Genomic DNA, 22,114 nt, shown 5'->3' with positions numbered 1-22,114 from the left:
GCTGACTCACAATGAATAGAATTTTTTACCTACTGTTTTAAGGTTAGTTAGACTATAATGGCTGTTTGAAACAACAGTTTGAAAGGAATAACATTCTTCCAGCTTCCCTCAGGAGAATTTTCATGCCCAGGCTAAGACCCTGCTGAACAGTTTTACAAATGAAATCAATTTTGTTGAACTTGACGGAATGATTCAAACAAAAAATATTTTATAGGTGTGGCTTCAATTCACTCATTCATAGGAAACTCATCATGTTATTGCCTACAAAATCACTGTGGCAATCAGAAGAGCTTTACAACATACTTTAGGTTCAAATCTGTGGAACAGATTCTTCAAACACATGTATGGTGTTCCTTCTTACCAGGATCGGAGAGGTTCTCTTCTGTGGAATTTGCAGAATAGTCCTTCATTGTTCTTTTTGTTGTGTGCTTATGAGAGTCACATCAATTAGAACCTGCAATAAGCCCCCCCAACAAAACACTTTGATTTAGTAAATATTTAAAGACTTCATATGTGTGGGATTTTCCACGATTCATCACATTTTTGTCTCAATATTATTCTACTTAAATAGAAAGACTAAAAAAACAAAACAAGTAACAGCATGAAAAAATAAGCACTATTAATGAGATATTAAGAACAGTGCACAGTATTACTAGGTGACTTAAGTCAGTAGCTTGTTTCAGTAGTGTTTTATGATAAGTCCTGAAATCATTAATATAAATGTTACTGTAAACAATCTATTACAGAAGAGATTATTTCCCTCATTACCTTATGCTTGGTTAGAACTAAACGAACAGCCGTAACACGGTCACAAGTACAACGATAAGACATGCACTTGTTATGCCATGTGGTGCTAGTAGGATGCATTTAGAGGCAGTAAATAACTAGATGCTCTTATTCTCCCGAAGCTTTTCTTCTTGAACTATCAAATATACTGGTTAAAAAAAAAAAAAAAACAACAACAACAAAATCCCTAGCAAAAAGCCGCACATGAATCTGATGGAGCCTGAAACAACATTAATAAGAAAATGCCTAATCAACCTCAAATAAAGAGAAAAAAGAAAAAAAAAATCTCAAAAAAACAACAACAAACACCTGTTGGATTTCTGCCTGCGCTCTCCCCCTCTCGTTATGTCGGCTCACCTGCACAGCCCGCGCAGACCCCGCACGCGTGGCTGGCTGCGGCCCCGGCGGCGCGCTCCCGGCGGGCGGGTCGGCAGCGCCCGCTTCGGGCTTTATAGCGGCGGCACCGCCCGCCCGCCCGGCTCGGCTGGCGGAGAAGGTCGGGGCCGCAGCCGGGCAGAGCCGCTCTCGGCTCGCCTTGCAGATGAAGGTCAGCGCCGCAGCCGGGCAGAGCCGCCCAGGATAAGGGGCCTGCAGAGGGGTGCCGGCCGGCTCCTGCCCTCTGACGCCTTTCAGAAGCAGCCCCAGGGTGTCCGAGCCTGCAAAGCGCGCACGGAGAGCCCACCAGCCCCTTGACAGAGCACTGCTTCCATCCTGACTCTCACAGAATCGTTACTCTTAGAAGGGGAACACTGGATGTCATCCGGCCCAACCTCCCTGCTCCAGTGGAGTCATCTAGAGCACATGACTTAGGATTGATTGGTACAGATACATTTTGACTATTCCCAACAAAGGAGAGCTCCACAGCCTCTCTGGGAAACCTGTTAGAGTGCTTGGTCCCCTGCACAATGCAGAAGTTCTTCCACATGTGGAACTTACCGTGTTCCATTTTCTGCTTGCTGCCTTTGCCCTATTGCCTGGCATCGCTGGGAAGAGATGCTCTGTCCTCTTGGCACCGGATACTCACAGGCATCGATGAGATCCCTCTCAGGCTAAACAGGACCAGCTCCCTCAGCTTTTCCTCATAAAGGAGGTGCCTCAGCACCCTCATCATCCTCACAGCCTTATACTGGACCTGCTCCAGAAGCTCTATGTCTCTCTTATGCTGAGAAACCCAGAACTGGACACAGCCATTACTAAAACTTGATGAATTTAAATCTAGAAAACTCAGCTGCTAGGTGGAGATGAAGGGGAATTTGGGGATTTTCTTGTTGAGGGAAACATTCGGATTTGGGAAAGTTATCTGCAAGCTCCTGTCACATTTGGGAAATTGTATCACTGTACTTGGAGAATTTCAAGTAAGACTGAAGATATGCTGGTGAATTTCAATGAAGAATTGTTATTAAATAAAGGCTTTTCTGTTCCACTTCTAAATTACATGATAACTGAAGCCAGCTAAATTCAAAATTGTTTTTAGAGAAACTAAGCAACATGTTTGGATCATTGGTTCTCTCACCTTTTCCCCACAATTTTTTTTTTATTTTTTTTTTTATTTTTTTTTTTTTTCAGAAATAAGACTGTTTCTTGACAGGGTGGTGGTTGGTTTTATTGTTGACTTTTTTTCTCCCTTCCGAAGAAATCAGGTAAACAAATCAGGTTTTCTGCACAAGCTTAAAAAAATAACAGTTCTTCATCTCTCCCACTTGTACATATTATAATATAGATAATTTCCTTTCAGTAATGCCTCCAGGGTTTGATATATAAACTCCTAGTTGTTCTTCCATCCACCAAATGCCAGTATCCCAGAGAAGACTCCCAGCTATTTAAACTAGTTACTTGGCTGAAATTTTTCTCAAGTAACAAGTTCAAGACTTGGCCTAATTGAAGCTTCTCTTGTCCACCTCCCACTCAGTATTCAGATTATGTTTGTGTTACATTCATTGGTCACGATGCTCTGAAAGAACCTCAGAAGAAAATGCATTATTGACTATTATTGTCTCCTGCCCACTGGAACCGTGTGTGTTCAGGCAGAGTCAAACTCCTGCATGTCAGACCTATGGCTGTTTCTGTATTTTCTTATCTCATTAGCATTACCTAGGATTTATATTACTTATTTATATTTTCTATTGATTGTATGTATATGTATATATATATGTAATTTATAATAGCCTGGAGAAAAGGAAGTGAAGAGGAGCCTTGTCTTTCTCCACAACCACCTGAAAGGAGGTTGTGGCAAGGTGTGCATCTGCCTCTTTTCCCGAATAACAAGTGACAGGATGAGGAAGTGGCCTTCAGTTGTACCAGAGGAGTTTAGTTTGGATATTATAAAAAAAGATCTTCACCAATGTTGTCAAGCTTTGGAATAGGCTGCCCAGGGAAGATGTTTTGTCACCATCCCTGAAGGCATTTAAGATGTGTGCAGCTGTGGCACTTAGGAACATGGTTTTGTGGTGGACTTGACATTGATGGGTTAATAGTCCAACTCAATGATTTTAGAGGTCTTTAGGTCTTTTCACACCTAAAAGGTTCTGTGATTCAATTGCTCAGTTTTAAGCCTGCATTATGCATATACACATCTCTTCTCTGCGTAAAAAAATTAAGAAGGCCTTTAGCTTCTGCTGCCATGAAGAATATGAATTTACAGATTATTGCAAGAGACAGAAACACCAAGGTGAAATTACTTTGCTGTCCCAGTCTCAGGCTTCACAATTTTATAGAGTATTTCCTTCACCAAAGGTAATAAGTTTTGCTCTTACCTCAACGAGAGTGAGAGCATCTCCTTACCACATCTCAGTTTTTTGTTTAAACCAGTCATAAACTATTATTTTCAGAAGAAAATATCTTGGCATGTAAAATTTTAGACAGAGGGACATCCCACCTGGAAAGCAAACTCCTGGTATGTGACTGAGAGCGCACAGATAGCAAAATAGATGAATGGAGTTAGGATGAATCCAAAAGGTTACTAGGACTCTATTTCAGAGCTATGCAATACTACAGATGGTAGTCAGCATCACAGTCAGCTAGGGAGTGTTTAATACCTCCAAAACACAGACACTCACTTTTCAAAGCTTCATTATTAGTTATTCACACTCAGTAACAACGAATTTGTTACAATCACAATTCAGATCCATTGCTCTGCACTCCACAGGCCTGGCAAGAAAGAGCTGAGTTCCCCTGCATAGAAAAGTTGGTCCAAAAAGGGTGTGGGAGAAGAGCAAAGAACTGATCATGCAGAAAAAAGAATCACAGGGTGTTGAGCAGGAATTTGTTTCCTTTTCTCTCTCTCCTCTCCCCATTTCTTCCTTTTGAAGGGATTATATGCTCTATGCAAGTTAATGAGCATCTTCAAAGGGGGAAAAACCCACCCAAGCTAAACAAAGATATTAAATAGAAAATTAAAAAAGAAGGAATAAAAATGGTCTCCTGGAAAAATATTCCCCATCAAACCGACTGAGAAACATGAGCTTGTAGTCTAGCTGCAGCTAACTACTCTATGCTTAAGTGAAAAATAAATCAGTATATTCTGATATTTTTTCAGAAGCAAAAATTCTGGAATAAAACATGCATATAAAACAGAGAAGACTCCCATCAATAGAAAGGAGAGGAGCAACACAAGAAAATGTAGTTTACAATTTTGCCTTTGTAATTTTGGGATGAACACACTATGATAAAAATATCATAATTCAATTTTGAAAGGAAATACTATTCTTTCTTTATCAAAAAATATTTTCTATCTTTGGAAGGTGACATATGCATCTGAAAAATATTCTATCTCAAATAGCCAATATACACCCATGTCTCCACGTGTTTGGTTCATCTGTCCAAACATTGTCACTGATAGGAAGAGCAACATTAAAGACAATTAAATGTAATCAATTAACACAAGCCATAACAGACTAGAAAATGCATCTACTTAAAAAAACCCCACTAGTATCCATAAGCACATTATTAAAAACAAGAAAACACCCTACCAGAAACACCCTGTTACACAAGCTGCAAATGAAGACTTGTTTCCCCAAGAAAACCATTAACCCTGAAAAGAATGCAATGCATGGTGTGCAAAACCAGGTGACACCCAGCTTTACTGAAACATTTCCTCAAAATGACAGTCAAGTACAAAGAAGGTGTACTGTATTATACAGGTAGTATAGCTCCTTACCACTTTGTGGTTTCTCCAACAGACCAGAAGAACACCAGCAAGACATCTCTCTGCACTCAGAAACCACATGTGGGAAGTTAGGGCTAATATTTGACCCACTACCTTAATTACAGCTGGTCACCTTCATATTTCATGCTGGCTTGTAATTCACAGGCAGGACCTATAAAAGACTGAGTTGCACTTTGTTTTTTTTTGCTTTGTGACTTTTGCTTATGTGACCTGAGATTCAGCCAGAGAGGACTTGTCAGAATCACCTTAAGTTAAGAAAGTCCTGGTTTCTCATTTATTTGTTGGCAATCAGACTGAAAATGGAAAATTGTTATTGTAGGGTTTGGGGACCATTAGTTTTAATCCCCTCCCACATATCCACAACAGTACAGTGACATTTGTACTGTACTGAAGCTCAACACTAAAACTATTAGTAATCACTGGGAGTAGCTGTAGCCATGGCACAGTGCTTGGAATTAGGAGACTGGATTTTGGTGGGCATAAATGGAGAGGCTTAATAAAGGAAGCAGCCAGTGAAATGTTGTAATTCTCCAAACTGAAACAATGTTGCAGTTATTCTGCTGTCGCATTTGCAACTGCAGAGCTGTTGGAGATTTGATGCAATGAAAAGAGGAGGTCTGGGCAGAGGTGAATGTTGGAAGAATGAAAAATCAGATATAGAAATATCTTTATGTCCCAACACTTGAACTTTCTGAGAAAAACTGAGCTATGTTATCCAAAAGTCCTAATGCTGTAACCAAGCAAAACGATTATTTGTGGTTTCCCAGAAACTGGGGAGAAGGAACACATCTGATTCTTTTAACTAAACATTAACATCAAAGATAGCTATTTATTTATAACAGTATATAAACAGAACAACTTGTAAGAATTCATTAATGCTGAAATAGTTTTGCAAGTTGTCTAGTACACATTCTCTCAAAGAATAAAAACAAGGAAATTTATCTCACCTGTGAAGTTTTTAGGTCTGTTTTAGGTGACACTTAAGTGATAAGTGTGAGGAATTTGGAAGGATTACTATAATTCCTCTTGCCTTAACAAGACAGTCAAGCCAGTGTGATTCATTGCTTTTTATAAAATAGAGATTTTTAAATTCTTTTTTCCTTCTAAGTGATAGAGTGGGATAAGAGGTAAGATCATATCAAGCAAAGAAGGCAGTCACTCTGCTGAAAACTTTGTATACTCTGTGCAAGAAAATTTCATACATTATGGAAATGGTGACTTAAGTTCAGAAAAAATCTGTAGAGATTGTTGAGGGGACTGGATGTTGTTATGCACGTATTTCTGAAAGACAGGGAAGAAAGAAAGGGAAAGGGAGGAGGAACTGTCTTGTGTAAGCAGGTGATTGATTCTAGGGCCTTCCATCCTGTACCAGGAGAAAGACAGAGCAATGAGCTATCAGTTCAGGAGTATTAAGTGGGCAACGGAGATGAGAGGTAAAAAAAAAAGTCCCTTAAATTCTTGGAAAGTTCCAAGAACAGAATTTTCTTTCAAGAGTTAAAACAAGTAACTGAAGATGGGCATTTCTCCATTTCATCCTGAGAAATGGAATGAGATCAAAGAAGGAGATTTCCATAAAAGAGATGGTGATATTCTGTAGTTCATTAGTATTAGTAGTAGTTAAAGAATAGTAGTTCATGTTTAGAGAAAAGGAAATTAATAATAACAGAATAAATGAAAGCTTGAATATAAGATTATTTTTTACTCAATAGGATTATTGTTACTGATGGAAAGGCTGCCTAAGTTCAAAAAGGGTAAAAAGAGTCAGTAATTAATAGAAACTTGTTATGAACTTGAAACACAAATAAGAGAACATTTCATGCAGAAGCATGAGATTCTTGTATAGGAATAATCTATCAATAAGCAGAAGATGGGAAGGACTTTACAGGAAGCTTTTCTACAAAATAGCATCTGGGAGATGTACTGGAAGGAAAGCTGAATAGAAGCCAATGCTGTCAAACTGGGATGAAAAAAAACAAACTTCTCAAAAGAACAGAAGAGTCACATGTAAAACATATGGAGTAATCTTTTCTCTGTGTAGTACTGTCAAGTCCTGAGCTGGAGTGCTGTGTCTAATTTTGGTTGTTTCAAGACAGATGTGAGTGATAGAAATTAAGGAAGAAAATGAAACTGAAGGCATATGAAAGATATGACACTTGAGGCAAGACAGATGGAACTGGGTTTCATATAGTGGAAAATATGCAATCAATTCTAGAAAAATCTGAAAGACTATTGCAAAACCAGTATAATCCAGTGTCTTCCATATCTACTGTGTTACTGAATTACAATAAGAAAGAAAAAAATTTAAAAATGCGCTGAGCCATATAACAGATGGAACTCTTGGTGTCTAGACTTTTGATTTATTTATTTTGGTGTTTCTTTTTCTTTTAAAGTCAAGCTATTTTGTCTATGAGAAAAAAAAAATAGTATAGATTATTTTGCCTTGAAGATTGGGAAAAGATGAAATGGTCTGAGGTCTTCATCAGCTCCATTTTCTCCATAATGAAGGGTAAAACAAAATGAAAGTGGTTTAATCACAAACAATTTGCATTGTGATTAAAGACATGAGTTTAGCAATAAACTGAGTCTATGAAACAGCTGGCAACAGTTTTGTTGAAGGTCTCACTGGTGACAGATTAGAAAGTGGACAAATGGCAGGGACTTCACAACCCAGTCTGTACCCTGGGGAGGGTCATTGACATGGCCCATTGAAAGTAATACAAATTTTCAGTCTTCTTTTTGGAGTGCATCAGTTATTTCACTTTCAGATGGAAAGTGGGGTTTGGTTTTGTGAATATTTATTTCTGAGTTTACTCCCAAGAGCTTATTTCTATAGAACACTTTTTATTCTTTTCATCTTTTGCCATCCTGGAATATTGTCCTTGTGGCTTCGTTTCTGCACACACATGATACATTCTAGAGAATGCAATGTATATCCTTAGCTTTGGCCAACAAAATTGCTTCTCTGTGCTTTTTCTTTCCATAAAACATCACTGCCAAGATGCCAAGGAAACTCAGGCTAAGTGGTATTCCATAGAAGTGTGGCCTTCCAGAGGGACTATTTCTGAGCAAAATGGATAAAACCATGAAGTCCATGGACCTCTTCTGAAGGTAAGGGATATCCTGTCAGCAGTGCAGACATAATTCCTGATACAATTTTTTCACTGGTACAATTTCATAGTGTTTCATGAATATAAACCCCAGAATGAACAAAGCTGTGTGAAATGAAATCTTTCTGGGTCTGAAAGGTCTTATTCAAGCACTCTACACCATCTCACATCAAAAAGTTAGGTGACAGTGAATTATCAAAAGTTCATAATACAAAAATGAGAAGAAAATATCAGATGTCTTTACCACAAGGATGTCACCAGCCAAGCTCCTGTCTTGAACTGAACAACATTTTGAATGTGCTGCATAGTGCTGGGCAGGATGTGAGCAGCACAGAGAAAGTTCACTTTTTAGTCTCAGACTCTCAAAGGGAATTACCAAATGACAATTATTTTCTTTTAAATATTTGTATTTCTCAGCATAATGCCAAATCTTGAGGGCAAGGACTTCTCTCTTTTACTTTACCGTCTCACCCTCCAATAAAACAGCGTTTTGTACAAATATATAATTTAAATAGCATGACTGAATTAAATGGGTGTTATTCATACATGTACCATGTGTTTTCTACTGGACGATGTTCTGATTAAATGTTTATATGCTCCCAAGGGTCAGTGAACATGGTAATTTTCATTTAAAAGAATCAACGTAAACATCTCTTCTCTCTGAGCATGCTCTTAATGACTCATGAGCACCTCACTGAATCTTTCCCTTGTCAGGACAGGCCATAATAAAAATTAAGGTTTTAAAAAATTTTCTAAAGATGTGTGCAGAGAGTGACTTTCCACTGATACTATTTAATCTAGGAAAAAGAAAGCTAAAATGCAGAGGCAGGAAAAAAGTGATGAAGACAAACACAAAACATTTAACCCTACATAAAATAAAACTCTTAAGACAAATGACTGTGGGTTTCATATTTTAATAACATATATGGACATGTCCTGACTGAGAGAGTGCCTGTCTCTGCATTGAGCTGGTCCTGAAGTTTGGGAGCATAGTTTTTCCTAAATCACGGTTTTTCCTATCTGCTCCCTCACCCAGCTCTGCACCCTAGCTGTCCCCTCTTCTGAGAGACACAGCACCTGCCTGTGCAGCTGGTATCACCATTTCCCTCATTTCAAACCCACATTTTTCTTTTAAAAGTTTAAAAGTTCCCATTTTTTTGGCATGCTTCAGATGTTGAAAATGTCAGCTATCCCCTGGTTTTACATCTCATAGTCACCTCTAAGATATATGGTCCCTGAGCACATGAATAGGAAAAGCATCCTAGAAGTAATAAGAAATTTTCTCAGAACAGAGGAGATGGGGAAAATTTCTGAAGGCATCTGCCTTGTACTACTTGCATGCAAATTACAACTGATCACCAGAATTAGTTTGGTTGATTACCCTACTTATAAACTTGGCATAAATCTCTCAGATTAGAGAAGTTACAGTTTCTGCTCATAAAGTTGTGTTATGTGGTCACAATATTGTTTTGCCTTGGGGTAGTTAGGTTTTTTCCATGACAGACCATTCACTTGTACTTGGCTGCATTCTCTTCTGAGGAAAAATGTTTTGGCATTTCAGAAAAAAGCAGTAGGATTCCTGCCAGCTGATGGTTCCTGCATTTCAGACTGCAGTGTCTGGTGGCTAGTTTTGATGCTGGCTAGGATGGCACTGATTTCTGGTTCAGAGGTAACAAGACTGGCAGGGCTGAGGGGAGGAACAAAGTATCACACCTGTCTGTGGCGTAGGTAGATATTGTGTGTAGGTAGATGTAGGCAACATTGTGGTGAGAGGCAGAGTGAGAACTCAGTGTCCCAAAGCTGCCTTAGTCAAACTCCACTGTTTAAAAGGATGATGCTGTCATTTTCTAAATTTCCTTCGCTTTTGAGTAGGTAGTTTCTCAAGTATCACTACAATCTCCCTTCTCTACTTCCTCCCCCTTCCACTTTGAGAAGTGACAGTATTCACTGACCTTGGTTATTTGCATATTCTGCAAACTGGGGTCTAAAACTACATCTGCTTCCCATAAGTTCCTGATGCAGTCCTTCAGCTGACAGGTGAGCAGGGTTTAGGAGTACGTCTTGTCCAGTGTAATCTTTAAAAATTTACACTCCCAAAAGTGAAGGAAGCCCTTTACCTGGACTGAGGAGTCCTCAGGCAACTAAAGGAGCTAGTGAGATACAGATCCTGATTCCTATTGTGATGTAAACTCTAGATCAGGACCCTCTACTGTTTTCATGCAGGGCTGAACTTTTAGCTCTAAATGTGTTTGCAATATTAAACTAGTTATGTAAGTGTACATTTTTGTATGCATCACTGCACAGTCATGCCTGGGATCTCACTAAACTTTCCTTCTGTTGTACCGCTTTCTAAACAGACTACAAGAACTCTAAAGAACTTCTGGTTGGACCAAAATTAGCATGGCTGACAAAAAGGTCTGATGAAAGATATTTCCTTTAAAGTAGAATTCGATGCATCCAAGGTATGTACAAGAACAGGCCTGAATAGCTCTCAAAGATTCAGGAAATGGTTAGCCTTTTCAAATTAGCAATAGCTAATTCAGTTTTAATATTGTTGCTACTCAAGCATTGCTTTAATTTATTTAGGAATACAAATTTGTTTAGGTAAACAAAAAAAAAAAAAAAACCAACAAAAAAACCCCTTTTTCTTCTTGTTCCTCCTTATAACAATCTGTGTCATTCACTATGACCCAGTTGTAATATTCTGATGAACTGATACTTATGGAAATAATTAGAAGATCACAGCAGCAGCCACTACCCACTACCAGATATCCCTGAAGTCAATATGCACTGTGTCTTTCTTTTTAAAGTCATTCAGAAAAGCTCTTAATGAATTGCAAGTAAATTCTTACCATATGTCCAAGAGAGCAATCACGAGGAACTTTCAGCCAGTAACACTGTAAAAGGATTTGATTTTTTTTTTCTGTTTGTATTGGATGCTATCCTATTACCAATAAGAAGACACAATCTGAACATTCAGCACTTTTACACCTCCAAGGCATTTGTACTGTAATGCCATAGAATACAATATTCTGCAATGTTGCCCTAGCTATGCATGTGATAAAGATTAATAAGCTCAGAACCCAGCTATTTCTGCTGACATCTTAAAGATTTATATATTTTTTAATCAAGAAAACTATTATTATGTCTTTTCCAGCCAAAGACCCCAGAATAATCTGTCATAGCCTTAACCAGAATCCAACAGGAAATAATCCCTCCCTTACCAAAAGCACATAAAAGTACAACCATGGAACAAGAAAGAGCCAAAAATTACTGAAGTGCCAAAACCAATCAAGAGTGAGGGCAAGAAGCTCTTATCTACCAGAAGCTCAGCATTCTGTGGGATGCACAACATTTAAATTGCTGCTCTGCTGGATGTGGGTCACAAGTGTGGCTCTGGGAGTAGGACATCTCTACAAGCAGATATCTGAAGTGATGTGTCTGAAGGTGGGAACCATGTCCCTTGGAGAATAGAAGTCAGGAACCCTGTGTTTTTGCAAGTGTTAACACATTTTTCCCAAGGGAAAGCCTGGAAAGGTGATGGTTCAGGATGGTCAAAACATTCAATAAGCATGTTTTTTTTGTTTAAATAAATAAAGTCCACAATCCAGTCTGCTCTACCATTCCCTTGATATGTTACTCTGGAGGAATCACAATAGTCTTAGTTGTCATTCTCTTGGAGAGCAAAAAATTAAGTTGATCTTAGGATAACTGTGTCTCTTGCTGTCTGAGACTCAGTACAGAAGGTTCACTCTTTCAGAAAAGAAAGAACATCTGACTTGGTTAAACCTTCCATTATAAAAAGCTGTGCTTATAGGGGTTTCCTTCTGATGATTTTCATTTTACGTGCCAGCACATGTTTTGAAAATAATGCGAGTTTAAAGTAGCCAACAACATTGAAAGAGACTTGTGGTGTTGGTAAATATTATGAACTTGCATTTAGTGATTTGAGTATTTACATGCAGAAAAGTCATGTGGCTTGTTGTGAGAATGGTCATAGACGTGAAAAGAGATTAGCTAAATATACAGTTAAAAAAATATATTAAATTTCCTGCTTTGATGGCCTCTTTTATAATACTCCAGAAATGTTACTCTTTTTGGATAAAATTTGCTGTTTTCAATAACATATCCTCATTGAATGACTGCACTATTACAATCAAGACTTATCCTACCCATTAAGGTAGATTTAATACAAGAAATAAAATAATGAAATTTATCTACAACAATATAGTATAATATTTCCACTGTAACTGCCAAGAAAGAGTTATTCATGGAGCAGAGTCATGGACAGTGGTATATCTTGCTTTTCTTTGCTTTCTTTCTAAGTATCACAGGGACAGTACAAGGCATGATGTAAAATTCCATACAGGTGAATTGTAGGAGTGAGAATCCATTAAATGTTTCTAAAATGATGCTGTCATGAAAAATTCAATATTTCTGTGGTGTTGAATAGTGTACAGGTTATTTCCTCATAGTTGTCACTTTTTGAAGAAGGAATCACTTCCTGTGGATTTTGGTCAGAACGTCTTGCACTAAATGCAGAATTCAGGGAAATTTTCTAAATATATTTAAAATTAGTTTTTGGGCAAATTAAATTTTTGTATAGCTACAAAAGGCAATATTTAAAGAAAAAATTAATATTCTCCAAGTGACATGATTATTTTTATGCTCTTCAAATTGCCCCATCCCAAAAGCTTTCCTAAAAATATTGCATAAAAAAAGTTCAAAGTAATTTCCTTAAGATAGTATTTTAAACTTTGTGTATTGAGGATACATGAACATGAAAATTAAGAAGTGTTATTTTATTACTAACCATCTTCTTTTACGTGCATAACTTGAATTAAATTAAAGTTCTTTCACTACGAAGCCAGAAGGTTCACAGGGGAGGCAAATCAGACATTGAAGTGGTTGATTGAGCTTTGATTCAAGAATACTAATATGGGGAATTAAATTGGAACTCCTCAGAAAACTTTCCTCATGTGATGTCTGTTATTCCTGTAACAATAGAACTCCCCTGGGTTTATAACAATAAGAACTTTGCTCTAAATATTTAAGAAAATAATTTTTAGACATGAGATAGTGGTGATTTGTTTACTTTTCTAGATCTTCAACCTCTAACTTATATGATCTTGGGCAGATAATTTTCTCCCATTTATGTAAAAATAAAAGGAGAGCTTTTTTAAATTATTTATATATTTATGAAATGGAATTTATGTAATATCCCTTTCCTGATCCACAGAAGTGCTCTCAGAATACAAAGAAAGGGTGAAATGCCCAAATTCTACAGACAGAAAAGTCAGATATGTACATAGTACTAAACATCAGTCAGCAGATGAAAACCAAAACCCAGTAAAACTTTATTTTCTTCTGAGAGGAAGAACTGTGTGGGCTAGAGCTCAGAAATAGAAGTTTTCAATTGGGAATGGCATTTGCCCACAAAAGAGGAGCTAGAATTTCTGTGGCGTTAGCAGACGTGCTAAAGCCAAGGTTTCAATTTTGCAGAAGAACTTACTAATATGAGTCACACCTGTTCAGGTTTTGCTTATGGTTATAGTGCATGAAAGAAACTGTTGACCTTCCTTAAGGAAGAACAGAAGGGTACCGGGCTGGTCAGGAAATCTTGGCAAACCTGGAAGGCCACAGCAGGACACACCTCTGTTTAAAGCTCAGGTATTTTGTAAAGCATTGTGTGGGCTGTAAACAGCAGAAGAGCTACTGCTGCATTTTTTGAAGATGTTACCTTCTATCTTTTATTTACTGTCCTGTATAACTTTAAAAGAGAGGGAAAATATCTCAGTAGCTGAAGCTGTGTCTTAGCTCAGTGACCATGCAAGCAGTAAGGACACATTGGTGGGAAGATCGTGAGAAACAGCTGAAGAAGTTGGTGAATTATCAGTATGCAGGGTCATGCACATGTGCAAGCCTGCTCAGCCAGCATTCACAGGCTGGGCTCTTGCTGAAGCACGTGATAAAAAAGTGAAGGGCATTGTAATTAAAAACTTGAAATGCTGTGCTGAGGCCATTCCTGTTCACCTCCGGCTACAAAACGCGTGCCCTCTGTTGCATGCTACACAGTAATAAAGAACCCTATAGAAAGGCATTGTGGAAAACAGGATTCCTCCTGCTCTAGTTCCCAGGGCTGCTCCTTCTCCCCTCTGTCCTTGACCTTAAATAACTCCTGCTTTCCTCCACCACTGGCCTCACCAGCCCTCCTGGGCACTCCAGGCCAGGCTCAGTTGTGCTCGTCCCTGCCACGTGCCTCCCAAAGGTCACCAAGGACCACTGCTCTGCTGCTGCTCTGTGTGCTGCCAGTGAGTAAAGGCAGCAAAGTCCCAGTCCTGGCTCTGTAAGAACTTACAGAACTAAATGAAGAATCCCAGGGCATCAAAGGAAAATCCAGATGTTTCCCTCCCATCTCTGGTCATGCTTAGGATTCATCCATTAGCACCTCACAGCAGAAACAATTTTATTCTTGGAGCACTTATTACTGAAGATCCCTAAGTTGTAATATCTTGAGTCTGATAGTGGCTGTCAGCTGAGACTAAGGACATTTTGGAACAATATTACAGCATTGACTTGATTTCAGCTTCCTGGTGAAACAGCAAGACCTTTTATTTCCCCTATTTTTTATTTTTAAAAAAGGGAAACATATTTGAGTAAATGATCAGTTAAGTTGATCATAGTAAAGCAAACCTAGACAAGACAGGCTCACTGTTAGCACTGAGCTCCAGCTACAAAACCAGGCATTAAAATCTGAAATGTTGTGGTAAAAGTGTAATTTCTAAGAGACAAGTGAAATGTTAGGATGTGATGCCCCTCTCACCACAAGGCCCTTGTGAATATTATGGGAGAGATATAATCAGTGATCAGTTCAACCAATTTTTACTTTGAACTTTTCTACTAAATCTGGTCTCCATTTAATGTGAGGGTTATCAGAATTAAATTATGCTTAAAAATTTTGGTAACAAATGACTAGCAAATAGACAGAGATTTATGTAGTGGCAAGCAGATAACTGAATATAGCTGCAATCAGAGAGAGATAAAATGCCTTCACTCACCAAAGGGTCCATAAATGCACAGCAAGCACTACTGATTTGTTGGATGGGTCAGAAAGCATTGAAATAAAAACACCAGTTCCTGTTATTTCTTATCACGTATGGTTTGCAATTATTCAAGAGCTGTGGTACCCCTCACACTTTCAGTTGGTTACTGTTGTTTTCTTCCCCACAGACCAATTTGGTATGCAGGGATCAGGAAATTCCCTTGAGCCAGAGGGGAAAATTTAAGTCAAGTTTCTTAACTGCCTTATCTGTTTTACAACTCCTTTACAAAATGCACTATCGCTGCTTATCAGAGGGTGGTTTATGTTTAATATTTTCAAAGAGATAAAAGGTTATGAACCAGGAGCCTGGCCCTGATGTTCATGCAAGGTGACAGAAAGGGAGAAATGTTCATTTCAGTTGACGTTTCAGTACAGAGAAGCTGCCTCTTGCCATGCACATCACTGTGATGAGTAGGACTCACCTCTTCCTCCTGTTAAATGGTTAATTCAAGCAAACATCACCGGCAGAAGGCAATCTGCTCAGCTGCTTTGCTGTGCAGAAGGTAAGAGTTGCCCTGGTGCAAAAGATCAATATTTAGAAACCAATCATTGCTGGGTACAGCTCAGTAGATCTTTTATTGTACCAGGTTAATGTATGCCAGCAGGCAGAGAGCTCCAAGAACAATCCCTACCTTGTGCTGGATTTTTTGTGTGGTAAATCAGCCCAGGGAAATCCAGTTACCTCCTTGTGAGCAGGAGTCTGTAACATCACAACAGGGCATGTAAGGATGCAAAAGGAGACAGAGGTAGATGAGAAATTTACGGGGGTATGTTTTTCTATTGTCCCAGTTGTTTTATTTCCAAGAATTTTTAGGCACTTTTCTAAATTTGTGCCCATCAGAGCCCAAAGCTGTCACAGACATAGTCTTGCCCAGCAACATGCTTTGGGAGATGGGGAGATCAACATTTCAAATTAGTGTAACTTGTCAAAAATAAAACAAAAAATCTAAAGCTATCAATGAATGAGGATGGGGTTTTTTCTTACCAGAATCATATTTTATTTGGGAAGGTCGTGCATGATATGGGAAATTTGCTACCCATTTCATAAAAAAAACTTAAAAATCTGTAGAATATGGAATATTTCCAGCTTTAGTGATAGTGTGTGAGTGGGTTTTTTGGGTAGAAATGTAATGAAGATTGTAAATTAATTTCTGATAAAGAGACCTGCCACAAAATTTATGTTTTTGTTGTATAATTTACTATCTGTGAGGAAAAGAATTATTGTTTACTTCTTTATGATCAAGTCTTACTGATTTTCTTACATGTCTGTGTTTAAGAAATTAGAGTCTCAAACACAAAATAAAAATGAATTTTCTATAATTTCCTTCAGCACCTGGGAAAACCATACCCAGGAAAACCATACCCAGGGAAACAGAAATTGTTTCACATTGCCCTACAAGAGATTCACAAATCTGTGTCTTCCATGCTTAAAATAAAAAAAATCAGTTTCCATTTGTCCTTCTGACCTATCTTCTCTGAACAAGATTTCAGTCAAATTTGACATCTGCTTTATAACACTTGAAACATTTTTCCTATCAGAGTGGCACTTCATCTTGAATTTTCCAAAAGACATTTAAATTTTTAAAATTTCTATCTCAAATTATCCCCATGGTTAGTTTTCTTGGTATTTCCAGTGTCTGGGCTAGCAAGATCTTACCTCTAAGGCAGTAAGGTTTACTTTAGTTTCAAAACAACTTTAAAATGACAGGGCTTTTAGACATAGGATTTCTGAAAACCATGCAACTTCCTCAAAAAAAAAATTAATATCAACAAGGGTAAGCTTATTATTTTCACCTGATAAAATTCAGATGTTTTCAAAAAAATCAATGAGCTACTGATATTTTCTTTATTCCATTTCATGTTATATATAAAAAATATATTATTTCAATTATTCTATTACATGAATTTCAGATCTTTCTTCTGAGGCATGTAAGAACCAGCCCTTTAATATTTGTTTTTTATAGGACATGTAATGATTAATGGCATAAAGAAGAGGAAGACTGAAGGCTGTGAAGAAGTTTTCACAGGTCTCACAGACAAATGTTTGTTAGAACCAGATTTTACTGTGGGGTTACATGAACTTTGAATACAACAAATACTTTGGCAAAGAGAAAGCAGAAAAAAATGCAGTGAGATCTTTCTAAAATGAATAACTTTTATTGATTAGACAATTGGTATCTTATGTAGAGAGATATATATTAATTACAGTGTACCTGCCATTCCTTGATGCATTTGCTTAGAGTAATGCAAGTAAAACTGAAGCAAGTTTGCAGAAATATTATAACACAAACAGTGGCCAAGCACAGGGGATCAGCATGAATCTTTGTCCAAAGGAAAGATGTCTAATGTGAAGTGAAAATATTCTCCAGGATCTCTCTTGCTTTGTGGAGGAGGCTGTTCCCCAAAACTGTTATCCTGCCCTATATAGAGCAGGTTTGCAAATTGACTTAACACAAGGCCGACTTTACATCACACAAAGTTTGGGTGGATGTTTCCCTGCTGGTTAGAAACTTTCTTATGCTTCAAGGTCCTTTTCCAGGTGGATCTTATGCTCCAAAACAAAATTCTTACAGATAACCGTGACTCTAGCTGTAACTTGTACCAGTTGGATTAGATGCACTGTGCCAGATCTGAACATAAGTGCTACTTAGAAATTCAATCCCCTCCTGATCCAGTTTACTGCATTAAATGAGGTGGACTTAATATGTAAATGAAACAGAATGGCTCAGCTTTTCAGGTAAGCTTAAAACTCATGTAGTTGACTTCAAGAAGAGCAGGACTTTATGCCTTTTTCTTTCCCACATATGTAGTTTACTTAATTTTTGTTCATAAGCTGTTACCAGTAATCAGCATTGGTGTATTTATCTGTTTCAATATATCAAGCAAAAATAATAAAATATTCACTTGCCCTCAGGGAAACAAAGCAGAACCAAACATTCATATAAAGAATTAAGCCATGATTTGCTTCATTTACTGTGTGCAGTTCCTGTCTTGTGGAACATTTGTTTCTTAGTATTTCATGCTCTACTCAGCAGGTTAATCACATGAGAACTCACTGGCACTTCAAAAATCATAAGGCACTCTAACTTTGTATTTATTATATGTTTAATTCCTGAAAGAAGATAAAAAAATGTGGAAAACAGACTCCATGATGTAAGTCACATGATAGGAAGATGGTCAATTCAGAGAACTTGCAGACACACTGCACATTTTCAGGAAACAAAAATATTCATATCCAAGGCAAGGGAAAAAGGTCAACCCCAAACAAATCAAAACCAACAACCCAGAAATGTTAAAGCAGGTAATGCTTTTCCTGAAAGTAACCTGTTTATTGCTGTTACTTTTGCTGAAATAGTGATTTCCTTCTGATGCACCAATCAAATGTTAGATAATGGAACTGGATGACACAAAAGAATGTGTTTGGGTTTACCCCAAACTTAGTATCCACTATTTTTGGAGGTTTGCTCAAGTTGGCTCTGTTTTTAACAAAGTTTATTTTTTGTATATGCTTTTCTAAAATCTGAAGGACCCAGCTGAGACTTCAAGTAGAAAAGCCAAAATGTTGTTGGAAAAATTTGCTTTTAGTATTTCTAAACCACTGAGCAGAGTTAACTCTCTGAAGAAAGATTGTTTTGGAGAAGTATAAACTCTGTTTTCAACCTGATGATGTCCATTTACAAGACTTTTCCAGCTTTCAGTACAGCTCAGGGTAAATTTTGGTAATAATAATGCTTCAGAGAGATTTTTGCTTGTGGCAACATTAATTGAAGTGGAACAGAAAAATATGGAATATTCCTAAGAAAAAGAAGAAGGCCTTCCTTCATAATTTAAATTACCCAAGATTCTAAAGTCCATTGAATAGTACATTTCAGCCAAATCCCAATGTCTCCTACAATACCAGAGAAAAAACTGTTGAACCTATTTGAACCTATTTGCACTTCCAGAGTGCTCCAGCTGACAGAAGTTGAGGTATTAGAGGATACCGTACTCTATGTGATTAATTAATGAGGCAGAGGTAATTAATACAGTGGAAAACATTCTATTAGGTAATGAGCATACATGAAAAAAAAAGCTCTGTCATTTTTGGACTGACGCTTCTGTAAATTTTTTTTTTGGGCAGACCACATAACCCAGAAACCCTCTAGAAAGCTAGTACCAGGAACAGGTGGGCATTGCAGTGAAGAAAAGAGGAGTGGAGCACTGCTGGTGTGCAGAGTGAAGAGCTGCAGAACATCAGAGGGGATGGATGGTGGTTGGTGTGGCAGCTTCCTTGGGGCTGCCTTTTCAAATGAGTGGTTTTCTCAGGTTTTGTATTTCCCATTGCAGACAAAGAATACTTGAGATGCTCCACTTCATCTTTGTGTAACTTGAGCAGTTCCAAATACCCACTTCATAGATTTTTTATTGCACTTCTGAAAGCCCATTAAAATGACAAAAAATAAACAAACCACCAAAACCCTTATCTGATGGCTGTCATACCTTGCTGAGCTTGAGGTAATATTTATTCCATGCTATCTGATCTGGTCAGCACTAAACGAGGAGAAAAAGTACAGCCTGCTTTTAATTAGGCATTGCAGAATGAAAGTATGTAAATAAAGAAGCTGTCTTTTGCTCAAAGTAGTTTGTCTAATACCAACTCAAAGGCCTGCTGGGGATCCCCAGAAGTACAAGGGGAGAAAGAAGGCTTGCCATAACAGAAGCCTTGTCTTTCCATGTTGAGTTAAGAACTCCAGATGGGCAGATGTAAAGCTCAGAAGTAACTAGATTTTCACATTGTTTGAATTCTGGCATGTCAAAACTGATAAAGTAATTAATTGAAAAAAAGTATGGAGTGTATGCAGAAATTGTGTAGCTTTCGTTAAGTAATGGATAAGTAAAATGGAAAAAAATTTGGAAGTTCTAAGAGGGGAAATTGTCCAAATATTGGGGAAAGTATAGAAAGCAAACACATTTTCAATCAGAATTTCTAGTGCTGTATGTCCATACATCCCATTGTAATAAATGGAGATCATGAACTGAAAAGATGAATGGGATTACAAAACCAAATTAAATTTATCACTCATCCCGATGGCTTATACTTCTGTCTTGAATAAATATCTGTGGCCTGTATTTGAAGCCTGGAATTTTCCCAAAGCGTTCCAGCTCCTCCAAATCATGAAGCTGGTTGGAAAGCAAACTGTGCAGCTGAACAGCCAGAGGACCAGGCCTTGTGCTGTCTCTCTGAGGTTTGGACCCTTGCTGTGCATCACTGAGGTCTTGGAGCCTGATTGTTGCTCTGGACTCTGCTGATTGAACTTAGAATAAAAAGGCAGACATTGGAAGCAAAGGATAGCCTGTAGGACTGTGCCTTCCTGTACTGGCAGGGCACAGTTGGAGATGCTGGTGCTGGACAGGAGCAGTGAGGTATAGTTCACACATTCTCCTTCTTGCAGGGATGGCTAGAGCAGTTCCCACAACTGGGAGAGGGCTTCCAAATTGAAAACAATCCTTCTCTTGCATGGAAAAATGCAACTTCCTGCTGACCAAACCAGTTTGTAGGCTTTAAGCAAATCTTACACCTACTTCTGATAAAAGATGTCCAAGTGGAAAGGAGTTCCACTGGAATTCAGTCTATAATAGCTTATTAAAAACCTGTTCACTCATTCTGTAGAGCAAGGCTTGGAGTCAATTCATTGTTGAATAAAGCACCTGGTGGGTAAGAACTCTTAATGAAAACAGATTATTGTGTTTTGGGTTTTTTTCCTAAGTGCCTAGTGACTAATGGCATCTGGGTGGTGAACATTTTAAAATGTCACCTTGTACTTGGAAGCAGACACATTTTAAACATTGTCTCTGGTACCTTCAAGTGCATTTTGAGGCACAGCAGACTATACTGACTGGTATGAATGCCTGGATTTTCTTTTAGTGCTTATAAATTCAGTGACAGCAGGGAAGGAGAGCTTGCAGAGCAAGTCTTCCAGTCCTGCTACTGAGCAACCTACCTTCAGCTGTGTTTGAAATATCTGCAAGAAGCAGAAATGATATGAGGATAAACTGCACATCTGCTTTCTCTCAGCATTTAATCCATCCTAAGGCAGGCACATATCTACTCACTGCCAACAAAGCCACGTCCCCACAGCTGCCCTTAGCCAAGTGCTTGTTCCTGGGCCTTGCCTCTCACAACTCCATTGCTGTCTTGCCCTAATTTCCTTATTTTCTCTCCCTCAAATTAATCACTCTCTTTTCCTACCCTGTGTTAACAGATTTATTTTATACAGCTTCACAAATTGCATCTGACATGAAAAGTCTGCCTTTTGGTCAGAGCATCTTTATGCCTCTTCAATAGAAATAAAGAAAATTTAGTAAAACAACTCCATTGTTCCCAGCAAAAGAAAACTGGAAGGAGCAGCATTCAGTCTGATGCTGCTGGTTCCCAGATCCTGTCAACAAAGACTCAGTAAAAACCTTTGCTCTAGTTTTTAGAAACAAATTAACATCACACATTAAAAGATAATAGAAAAGTAAATGAATAACCAATTAAGTCACCATGAGTTCCCAAGTCTTTGGTTTTACCTCAGAAAAATCTGGGAAGGGCTCTATGCCTATTTTATTTTACAAAAGGAATTTTGAATTAAAAATTGCCTCAGAACTTGCAAAGTCAAAATTTACAGGGAGCAAAGTTTTGTTCAGCCTGCTTCTGCACGTGATTATTTGTTAGTGACACGGCAGCAGGTCCAAGAGACCATAGACAAACTGAGCCCATAATGCTACTCTTACATCAAGCTTTGCTCTGCACTGGTGTTATGATGGTCAGGTCTAGCAAATTTACCAAGGCCAGTTAGAATTTACAGCATCAGGGTGAAATATCAATCTGGGTAGAGGAGCTCCCAAAGATTTTTAAACAAATTGTAAGAGAGGTGACTGCATAGCTGTGTGATGGCAATGTCTGTCTTTTATTCAATACTTTATCTTTTT

At 38.1% G+C, this 22,114-nt stretch overlaps 1 protein-coding gene and 1 long non-coding RNA gene across 10 annotated transcripts in view; one reads left to right on the top strand and one right to left on the bottom strand.

Annotated features, from left to right (window-relative positions):
* ABCB5 (ATP binding cassette subfamily B member 5) overlaps positions 1 to 22,114 on the bottom strand; it is a 76,642-nt gene that overhangs the window by 33,101 nt on the left and 21,427 nt on the right. For 4 of the 9 annotated variants that reach the window (XM_064411858.1, XM_064411852.1, XM_064411889.1 and 1 more), the window contains exon 3: positions 362 to 454. In XM_064411858.1, the coding sequence (XP_064267928.1) occupies positions 362 to 410 (49 nt within the window). In that variant the 5' untranslated portion in view covers positions 411 to 454. Of the gene's footprint in view, positions 1 to 361; positions 455 to 768; positions 1,016 to 1,095; positions 1,302 to 4,942; positions 4,965 to 15,582; positions 15,656 to 22,114 lie in introns of those variants that run through there. The other 5 variants (XM_064411882.1, XM_064411888.1, XM_064411863.1 and 2 more) reach the window with 5 other exon arrangements.
* Positions 9,837 to 11,268, top strand: LOC135287381 (uncharacterized). The gene is made up of 3 exons (XR_010351082.1): positions 9,837 to 9,926; positions 10,416 to 10,520; positions 11,216 to 11,268. It is a non-coding gene; the product is annotated as an uncharacterized LOC135287381 (long non-coding RNA).

Source organism: Passer domesticus, chromosome 1, assembly GCF_036417665.1.
Source record: "Passer domesticus isolate bPasDom1 chromosome 1, bPasDom1.hap1, whole genome shotgun sequence".
In the NCBI taxonomy this organism is placed as follows: Eukaryota; Metazoa; Chordata; class Aves; order Passeriformes; family Passeridae; genus Passer; species Passer domesticus.
The sequence above is the reverse complement of the archived record's forward strand: the minus strand, read 5'-3'. Positions and strand labels throughout refer to the sequence as shown.